The sequence below is a fragment of the Oncorhynchus clarkii genome, chromosome 8, assembly GCF_045791955.1.
Source record: "Oncorhynchus clarkii lewisi isolate Uvic-CL-2024 chromosome 8, UVic_Ocla_1.0, whole genome shotgun sequence".
Lineage (NCBI taxonomy): Eukaryota > Metazoa > Chordata > Actinopteri > Salmoniformes > Salmonidae > Oncorhynchus > Oncorhynchus clarkii.
The window spans coordinates 34725272-34736404 of NC_092154.1; the positions used below are offsets into that span (position 1 = coordinate 34725272).

Below are 11133 nucleotides of genomic sequence, written 5' to 3' on the forward strand. Positions count from 1 at the left end.
TTTACATTCATAAAAGACAAACAGAAACGGGCAACAGGCTTCAGCTCGCTTCACAGTTTCCCTGACAAACAGGCCAAGGAAACTCAATGTATCTAGATGAAGTTGAGTGAAGTATCGTCCGTAAAAGGTTTTGCTCGTCAAAAAGGCATGTAAGCGAGGGACACACACACGCTTCTGGGTAGAAGAACCCGCAAACACCTTCACTGCGTCACAGCTACCTCATACATACCATGTGACCTTATGTAGTACAGAAAGCAACTTGCTGACAGACAAGTAATGTGATTAGTCTGCAAAGGACAGGAGCTTCATTTTATGAGGAAAATCGAGCTTGACGACAACAGAGGTTAGCCACCGCCACCAGATCAATTTTATTATTTGAAAAATGAGTACCGGACCCAATGGCGACCCGTCATTCAGGGCAGAGCACATTTTTAGCAACAATTTTTTTAAATTGTATATATATATATATATAAAAAAATATATAATAATTGGGGCTTGCCTGTTTTGCGTGTTATTTTGGCATTAATGTGTGTCACATATTAATCATTCAGTTAATAAATCTGTATACACACTAGAGGTCGACCGATTATGATATTTCAATGCCGATACCGATTATTGGAGGACCAAAAAAAAGTTGATACCGATTAATCGGACGATTTTTTAAAATGTATTTGTAATAATGACAATTAAAACAATACTGAATGAACACTTATTTTAACTTAATATAATACATCAATAAAATCAATTTAGCCTCAAATAAATAATGAAACATGTTCAATTTGGTTTAAATAATGCAAAAACAAAGTGTTGGAGAAGAAAGTAAAAGTGCAATATGTGCCATGTAAGAAAGCTAACGATTAAGTTCTTTGCTCAGAACATGAGAACATATGAAAGCTGGTGGTTCCTTTTAACATGAGTCTTCAATATTCCCAGGTAAGAAGTTTTAGGTTGTAGTTATTATTGGAATTACAGTGGGGCAAGAAAGTATTTAGTCAGACATCCAATTGTGCAAGTTCTCCCACTTAAAAAGATGAGGCCTGTAATTTTCATCATTAGGTATACTTCAACTATGACAGACAAAATGGGGAAAAAAATTCCAGAAAATCACATTGTAGGATTTTTAATGAATTTATTTGCAAATTATGGTGGAAAATAAGTATTTGGTCAATAACCAAAGTTTATTTCAATACTTTGTTATACACCCTTTGTTGGCAATGACAGAGGTCAAACGTTTTCTGTAAGTCTTCACAAGGTTTTCACACACTTTTGCTGGTATTTTGGCCCATTCCTCCATGCAGATCTCATCTAGAGCAGTGATGTTTTGGGGATGTTGCTGGGCAACACGGACTTTCAACTCCCTCCAAAGATTTTCTATGGGGTTGAGATCTGGAGACTGGCTAGGCCACTCCAGGACCTTGAAATGCTTCTTACGAAGCCACTCCTTCGTTGCCCGGGCGGTGTGTTTGGGATCATTGTCATGCTGAAAGACCCAGCCACGTTTCATCTTCAATGCCCTTGCTGATGGAAGGAGGTTTTCACTCAAAATCTCACGATACATGGCCCCATTCATTCTTTCCTTTACACGGATCAGTCGTCTTGGCCCCTTTGCAGAAAAACAGCCCCAAAGCATGATGTTTCCACCCCCATGCTTCACAGTAGGTATGGTGTTCTTTGGATGCAACTCAGCATTCTTTGTCCTCCAAACACGACGAGTTGAGTTTTTACCAAAAAGTTATATTTTGGTTTCATCTGACCATATGACATTCTCCCAATCTTCTTCTGGATCATCCAAATGCTCTCTAGCAAACTTCAGACGGCCCTGGACATGTACTGGCTTAAGCAGGGGGACACGTCTGGCACTGCAGGATTTGAGTCTCTGGCGGCGTAGTGTGTTACTGATGGTAGGCTTTGTTACTTTGGTCCCAGCTCTCTGCAGGTCATTCACTAGGTCCCCACGTGTGGTTCTGGGATTTTTGCTCACCTTTCTTGTGATCATTTTGACCCCACGGGGTGAGATCTTGCGTGGAGCCCCAGATCGAGGGAGATTATCAGTGGTCTTGTATGTCTTCCATTTCCTAATAATTGTTCCCACAGTTGATTTCTTCAAACCAAGCTGCTTACCTATTGCAGATTCAGTCTTCCCAGCCTGGTGCAGTTCTACAATTTTGTTTCTGGTGTCCTTTGACAGCTCTTTGGTCTTGGCCATAGTGGAGTTTGGCGTGTGACTGTTTGAGGTTGTGGACAGGTGCCATTAATACAGGTAACAAGTGGAGGACAGAAGAGCCTCTTAAAGAAGAAGTTACAGGTCTGTGAGAGTCAGAAATCTTGCTTGTTTGTAGGTGACCAAATACTTATTTTCCACCATAATTTGCAAATAAATTCATTAAAAATCCTACAATGTGATTTTCTGGATTTTTTTCCCTCATTTTGTCTGTCATAGTTGAAGTGTACCTATGATGAAAATTACACTTTTTAAGTGGGAGAACTTGCACAGTTGGTGGCTGACTAAATACTTTTTTGCCCCACTGTATATGACTATTTCTCTCTATACGATTTGTATTTCATATACTTTTGACTATTGGATGTTCTTATAGGCACTGTAGTGCCAGTGTAACAGTATAGCTTCCATCCCTCTCCCCGCTCCTCCCTGGGCTCGAACCAGGAACATATCGACAACAGCCACCCTCGAAGCAGCGTTACCCATGCAGATTAAGGGGAACAACTGCTCCAAGTCTCAGAGCGAGTGACGTTGGAAACGCTATTAGCGCACACCCCGCTAACTAGCTAGCCATTTCACATTGGTTACACCAGCATAATCTCGGGAGTTGATAGGCTTGAAGTCATAAACAGCGCAATGCTTGAAGCATTGCGAAGAGCTGCTGGCAAAATGCACGAAAGTGCTGTTTGAATGAATGCTTATGAGCCTGCTGCTGCCTACCATTGCTCAGTCAGACTGCTCTAGACTTAATTATAACATAATAACACACAGAAATACGAGCCTTAGGTCATTAATATGGTTGAATCCGGAAACTATCATTTCGAAAACAAAACATTTATTCTTTCAGTGAAATACGGAACCATTCCGTATTTTATCAAACGGATGGTATCCCTAAGTCTAAATATTGCTGTTACATTGCACAACCTTCAATGTTATGTCATAATTACGTAAAATTCTGGCAAATTAGTTCGTTATGAGCCAGGCGGCTCATATACCCCGACTCTGCGTGCAATGAACGCAAGAGAAGTGACACAATTTCACCTGGGTAATATTGCCTGCTAACCTATCTTTTAGCTAAATATGCAGGTTTAAAAATATATACTTCTGTGTATTGATTTTAAGAAAGGCATTGATGTTTATGGTTAGGTACACGTTGGAGCAACGACAGTCCTTTTTCGCAAATGCGCACTGCATCGATTATATGCAACGCAGGACACGCTAGATAAACTAGTAATATCATCAACCATGTGTAGTTATAACTAGTGATTATGATTGATTGATTGTTTTTTATAAGATAAGTTTAATGCTAGCTAGCAACTTACCTTGGCTTCTTACTGCATTAGCGTAACAGGCAGGCTCCTCGTGGAGTGCAATGAGAGGCAGGTGGTTAGAGCGTTGGACTAGTTAACCGCAAGGTTGCAAGATTGAATCCCTGAGCTGACAAGGTAAAAGTCTGTCGTTCTGCCCCTGAACAAGGCAGTTAACCCACCGTTCCTAGGCCGTCATAGAAAATAAGAATGTGTTCTTAACTGACTTACCTCGCTAAATAAAAGTTGTAAAAAATTAATTTAATAAAAAATAAAAATAAATCGGCGTCCAAAAATACAGATTTCCGATTGTTATGAAAACTTGAAATCGTCCCTAATTAATCGGCCATTCCGATTAATCGGTCAACCTCTAATACACACGGTCTCTTTTTTTGTGTTCTTGAGTAAAGCAACTCCAATAAGCAGGTGTTTCAGCCTAGCTCAGTGCTTTCTGTGATGGTGGGGCGAGCCATCGGAAAACAGGAGCACTGCGCCGTGATTGGTTCAGTCACTCATGGGGACAGTACGTCATCGCCAAGTTTAAGTCCTTAGTAGGGGTAGACATCCATAATGTCAGCCCTTTGGGTCCTGCCATAAAGTTATATTACAAGTGCCCTTCCACGAAGGCTCAAGGTCATTAGTGACATACAAAATGACGTCAAATCACGTTACATGTACAGCAGCTTTGATTGGACTGATCAGGTCAACATCTTACTTACAAAGTCTTAGCTAGCAGTCATCATCATGAATCAAGTCGACAATCTACTGGCAAAACCTTTTTAATACTTGTCATATGAGGCGGCAGGGTAGGCTAGTGGTTAGAGCATTGGACTAGTAAACGGAAAGTTGCAAGTTCAAACCCCCGAGCTGACAAGGTACAAATCTGTCATTCTGCCCCTGAACAAGGCAGTTAACCCACTGTTCCTAGGCCGTCATTGAAAATAAGAATGTGTTCTTAACTGACTTGCCTAGTTAAATAAAGGTAAAATAAATATGAAGAGAAATAATGAAGAGCAATTATAGATAAAAACCTATAATATCGGTGCTCATCGCCATTGGACAAAAAGATTAGATTGGATTCGCAAATTCAACAATGACTCGTTCGGAAGAAATCAGTGGCTAACTGCAAGCACTGCAAAGAAACCACTATTCAATAGAGTTCCAACCATAAATCCAGAGAATGCAAGACTTTGATGACAAAGTTTGATGCCAAAATTTGCCCACAAAGGACCGACGTGCTACTGAAGCTTGGCTTGCACATGTCAACTTAAAATAGATACGGTCACCCTCAAAATCACCAACGTACTAAAAGTCAAGGGCACAATCTACCCACTCCCAGAGAAATGCTAGGTGGTAGTATAGGATCGGAAAAAGAATGACAGACATTGCAACTCAAAGCAGTACTCCACAATATGTGGATGGCCGCCAGTCAGCAGCCATATTGAACATATCCCAACCTTTGGAACATTTCATTAATTAGTAGCCTGTACTTCTCACAATGCAATGCATTTCTTATCATTCCAAAACAATAGACTACAGTGCCTCCTTATTTGACTGTCCATAACCACGGATTCCCTCCATTCTACATCCTGTCCATTGCCACTGATCCTGGTACCGTGTGTCCCAGTCCCTGATATAGGCTTACATACTGTATACATAAACAGTGTGTACAACCAGATAGCTACAGAGCTCTGTGTTGTGCTGTACAGCAGAGATGCGACTCAGCAGCAGCAGCGCTGTCAGAGAACACTGAACACCGCTGGGCTCTGGGCGGCTGCTGCATCGTCACGGTCACACCGGCTCAGCCGCCATACCCAACACACACACACACACTGACTAGTCACCATACCTGAACACAGGGCCTCAGAGAGGATGGGAAGGAGGGAGAGCGATGGAGGAGTAGAAACCAAGAAAGGGGGTGGGGGTGGATGGAGAGAAAAAGAAGGGGGCAGGAGAGGGACAGACACAGACGGAGTGACGGGGGAGGGTGCAAGAAAGAGATGGGAAAAAGAAAGATGGAGAGAAATTGCAAGAGAGGGGTGGAAGATGGAAAGACAGAGAAGGAAAGAGAGAGAGAGAGAGAGAGAGAGACAGAGAGAGAGAGAGAGAGAGAGAGAGAGAGAGAGAGAGAGAGAGAGACAGAGACAGAGACAGAGACAGAGACAGAGACAGAGACAGAGACAGAGACAGAGACAGAGAGAGAGAGAGAGAGAGAGAGAGAGAGAGAGAGAGAGAGAGAGAGAGAGAGAGAGAGAGAGAGAGAAAGAGCTAGCCCCTAAACAGCTGCTGTATTCCTCACATTGCACCTCCAATCCAAATTCCACAGCCGAGCTGTGAAGGACCGGGGCTTGGCTGAGTCAGCGCTTTCACACACAGCTGAGCTGAGCCTCCACAAAATGCAGGGATGCTCTGGCTACGGCATGCACAGGGGCTCATAAAGCACCCACTATTTTCTCATTCACTTGCTAGCTACCACAGGCTTTCGCTGGCCTGCCTGTGCCCCATAATTAACCCATCACCACAATACCTTTGACGTTAAACACCTCACCACAGAATACATTGTTTATTGCTATCTAATAGTATAATTTGGGGAACTTGGCATATGGCAATGTTTATTTTGTTGGTCCTGCTTATGTTGAAGAATGATTGTAATGCGCCGTCTGTTTGCTTCATATCAATCTGTGCGTGAGTGTGTGTATGTTGGTATGCGGGTGTGTGCACGTCTGTCTGTAGGCATATTTCCCAACCACACCCAGACCCAGCAAGGGACATAAAACATACAGAGGGCACGAGCTAGTGAGGGAGAAGGAGAGAAAACCAGGCTGGGAGGAAGCGGAGGTGAAATACTTGGAACAACCATAGTATTACATCTGGTGTTCGGTGCCAAGCCCTCTGTGTTTGGAAGCAACATCCCGTGATAGAAGGGGAACCAAACTAAAAGTCTAGAGAGATCCTGGTTTTTCTGCGCGTTATTTAATAACTCAGGCCCAGCTTCTCAGCCCTGAAGGATGGCTGATCTAAGATCAGGGCCCCCCGTCCCGTCATGTAATCGTATTCATTATGATCTAAGAAGGCTAAACTGATACAAGATCAGCACTCCTACTCTAAGACGCTGGACCTGTTTTAAGAGCTGCTAATAGTTTTCATCCTGAGGTTGAAGGTAGTATATCTGGGCACGGATCCAATATGTGATGACACTTTTTTAATCAGTTCCGGTATCTACCAGATAGGCAACCAACTGGAATTGATACTTCAGTTTATTTCCTGAATAAACTGACTTGAAATGGAATTGATCCAAACCCTGCTTAACAGAAGCCCTCTGGGTCCTCTCCCTCTGCCCTGCTACCACAGAAACCCTAGCCCAGTATGCCTAAGTGAGGGGGAAAGACAGAAGTATGCGAGGTGTCTTTGCCAATTGGCTCTGCATCAATTTCAGCCAGAACAGCTCAACTAGCAGGCCTTGCATCAATTCATCCTTTCAAGTGATAAATTATTTGGGAAAACAATGTTGCTCTGTGTCATTGGTCTAGACTTGGCTGGCAGAGGGAGGGAGGAAATGGAAGAGTGGCTAATTGTTCCTTTGGGTTTGACTAATTTAGAAGTACAGTTATGCTTCTTATTCAGCCCATGTGTGTGTGTGTGTGTGTACATCATCATACGTTTTAGGATTGTTGTGACTTGTGAGTTAAGCCACAGGGAAAACATTTGATTCCAGGGCCATTTTTTTTGTATGAAATTAACAACGAGAAACCATTTTGAAACAGAAAGCAGAAATGTGTTTTCTTATTTAACATATATTATATATACACCATTTACCTATTTGGACAGGTAGAAAGAGTGTGTGTGTGTGTGTGTGTGTGTGTGTGTGTGTGTGTGTGTGTGTGTGTGTGTGTGTGTATCTTATTCACACCAAAAAGTTCTGTAAATACAGCCTGGCCAGCTGGCTCCACAGGCAGGAGAGGAGAGGGATTGAGGGGTCACCCCAGCGCCAGAGGGAGTATGGGGAGCCCCGGGGGAGAGCAGACAGGCAGCCATTTACCAACCTCCTGGTCCTCAGAGGCTGCTAATAAACAGAGCTGTACCCTCCGGGAGAGAATGGTGAGAAAGACCAGAGCCAGTCATGCATACTGTATGTAGGAGCTTAGCTTCCTTCTGCAGCTGTAATATAGTATTCATCCTCAGCTTCACTTTCTTTTGGTTAGGTAGTTTGTTTCGTAGATTAGAGCTGGGAACCTCCTCTTAGAAGCGGGTATGTGTGCTATTTGAAGTATGGAGGAGGGTGTACAAATGTGACAGACTGCCGGTCTGCTATATTTAGGCTACTTCAACTGTCTGATGTGAAGTGACAGTTCAGGGAAGGCACCCAGTTTGAGGCAAGACATGACATGGGCCAACCTTAGACTCCATAGTACCCTTTTGTGATTGTGAACTCACTGCAGTACAGGAGTGACCAACACAATAGAGGCAAGCCACTTCCTGGTATGACATCATGTGCCCAAAGAGCCCAGCTGCCAGTCCCGGTGTTTCCTGTTAGCTGCCCCTGTGGAATCTCCACACAGGAAAACAGTATAACATCAAGAATCATGACAAGGATGTCCAGACCCTTGGCATCACAATCAACCCTCATCATCGGCATCCAAAGACCCTTTTAGCTTCAACCATGCCCATCTGCACCTGGCCTGGGCAGAGTGTGTGTGTGTGTGTGTAAAATATCTTCACCACCACAACCACTGCATAAACAGAGGTGGAGCTCTTCAACTACCAAACAGAGACACACCACACCAGAACCAAAGTTCATTCAAACAGAGATTGTTGTTTCTTCGGTTCTGTGAGTGATCCAACTCATATCTGGACAACTTCTCAGGCTACAAAGAAATACATACTAGTATAGTATCATATAGTATAGAATTAGGCCTATAACATGGTTATTATTATTGTATAGTGCTGTAACAGTCATTATCAGTATTTAGAATTAACATCATTTTCAATTACCAAATAATTTTTTAAAAGCAGCTAATACAATGACGTTAGACCTACATGTTGAATAATTGAGCATTAAGATGAATTTAAGTGAAAGCCTCTTCCCAATCTTCTGCTTACTGGCCCTCATCTGAGGTGGTTATGAGGACATAATAAAAGGATATGGTGAACTAGGCCTGGTCCATTCACTGATGGCTGCTGTTTATACAAGGGTCTCCATTTCAACCAGAATGAGGTCACCAAACAACTAAGTGATGAAAAGCAAACCTTATACTGTTTGTCTTTACTGTAGTGGGCTGAGCATTAAAGGGGATACGAGCGGTGACAAATAGGCCTAAGTCATTACTAGGCAGCCTAGTTATAGGCCTATAACTTCAAAGTATACTATCTATTCTTGATGACATAGGCCTATGTTTTGAGTATCACATTTTGTGAACATTAAAGTCCAAGTGAACTGTGTTTTTTTTAAGTTAAGTGTCTTGCCCATCGTTGGGGAGTGCTGTTTCATGTAACAGGCCTGGGTGTCCATTCTGCTATGTAACACCTGTCATACCATGTCATCAAACCTTGCTGTGAGCTTTGAAGTCAAAAGAAGGACAGCAACGGCGTTGATAGCTGCTTTATTTCAGTAGGGCTACCTGTACTACACTACAACCCCTTAGCCTATATGAAGCAGACAAGTATGTTTTGATAGTTTCTCTATGGTGTTTTTAAAGATGAAATATGTTCCATTGTTTGCAGCTACTGCCAGTGAAATGAGTGAGTCCTGAATAAAAGCTATCTTTGAGGACCTTATTCCAGTACCTATTGAGTGTTTCCCACTTCGTGAGCCATCACCCCTGGACTCCGGCTGTGTCCGTGTCAACACGGGGAAATGTCAAAATTAAATCACACTTGGCACTTTGTCATTTCGGGAAAGGCATGCTCCGGCAACTGAGTTGCCACAGGGCCAGTCTTAAAAATGTGAGTCGCATTCCACATACGTGCTCGAACCCCCCCCCCCAAAGGTTGTCACAAACACAGTTAGTTTATAGTTATTTGTGTGTGCGTGTGGTCCTGTGTGCTTTGCTTTTATTTTCACTGACTGTGAGAGGTTACAAGATTGCAAACGTTCTATGACATTTGGGGCTCACGCTAGGCCCCTGCCTGCATGCCTACTACCACCAACCACGTCTACAACAAATGGCAACAATTGTCACCGTTCTTCTGTGGTTAGTTTATAAACGTCTATTTGTTACGGGTCACGAAACAAGTGCGATAGAAAGTACCTCAACGCAGTCATACTCCACTACAAAGTCTCAATGGCCCCGAAAACTAGCTTGCAGTTCAAATGTAAGTGTGGAAGGTGGCCTAGGCTAAGAGGATAGCAGATCCTCCATGGGCCTAGTACTGAGGTCTCTACTACTATAAAAGGAGTGTTGTGAAAGGGAGGGGACACATTGCACCAACATTATCATCTTACATAAAAAAGAAACGGGGGAAGAAAATAAAAAAAACTTACCCCAATCTAGAAACTCCAATATGTTTTTCTCTCTTCTGAGGGGTGAGTTGTTGCACTCATCATAAAGGCAGATAAGGATATCCAATAGCGTTTCCACACTAAGGCATTGGCCATTTGACTGAGCTGGGCCGTCCAGGATCAGCTTTTCCAGTTTCTTCAAACGGACCTCTCCCGACATGATTCGAACTGTAGTCTGGTGATGATGGCAGTCGTGAAAATGATAGAAACTCACTTAAAATTGTTAAGCCTTATATTCAGGCTTACCGGTGACGAACAGAAGTTAGTCTAGCTCGTCTCACCTTGTAGCAAAATGAGAAGGAAAAAAAACTTTGAAGTTTTGATCCAGGCGAGTTACTAGCGAGCTAAAATAGATCTATCATGAGCCACCTCTCACAAAAGGTATCGATAGAGTATCTCGGAGTTGTGCGAGACATGTACATTTTCCTCATTTTATTTAGTTAGCTAACCTATTCCCCCAAGACACATAAAGAATTCACAATTACCAGACCCTGCCCTGGCCGGCAGATTTTGACGTATTGTTAGCCTTATGAACGCCGCTGGTATTATTCCCTTTCGTATTTCTAGTCTTCTTCCTGGCAAAAATCCAAAGCAATGAAAATATTACCCGTGACAATGTAGTTATAGCAATCCCCTGAGTTATTATCTGTGGTTGTCAATTCTGCAGCGACAAAAAAAAAATGCATCAACACTAGATCTGCAATGCTACAAAGCCCCAATGCCCCTCCTCTGTTGAGTCTGAGAATGGAAGGGCGAAAGGCTTAAGCTAGCTCGTTTTTTCTTTTAAGTCCAAATCTTCTTATAAAAAAAAAATCATCTGCCTGGCCCTCTTCGCGGTTTAAAAACCATGGTTCGAGTATATGTCCATTGCCGTATCCGTCGAAAAGGCGGTTTCTCCGAAGGGGTTGAACGCTTTCCTGTCAAGAAAAGAAGCGATATTCTTGCTTATACCAGTCCAGGACACTGCCTTCCTCCCTGGTCGCTTGCCGTCTCCAACTACTGCTTGCTGCTGCAGGCAAAATCCCAGCTCATCATGGCGACCGTCACAGCATCTGCTGTGCCGTGGGGCGCAAGGGTATACTGCAAGGAGAGTCAATAATATTGTGAAT

General features: G+C 43.0%; 1 protein-coding gene across 8 annotated transcripts in view; it reads right to left on the reverse strand.

Moving 5' to 3' along the window:
* LOC139415318 (CDC42 binding protein kinase alpha (DMPK-like) b) overlaps positions 1-11133 on the reverse strand; it is a 103814-nt gene extending 92681 nt beyond the window's left edge. For 7 of the 8 annotated variants that reach the window (XM_071163368.1, XM_071163369.1, XM_071163372.1 and 4 more), the window contains exon 1: positions 10007-11075. In XM_071163368.1, coding sequence (XP_071019469.1) covers positions 10007-10184 — 178 coding nt within the window. In that variant the 5' untranslated portion in view covers positions 10185-11075. Of the gene's footprint in view, positions 1-10006 lie in introns of all 8 variants that reach the window. The other variant, XM_071163375.1, reaches the window with a different exon arrangement.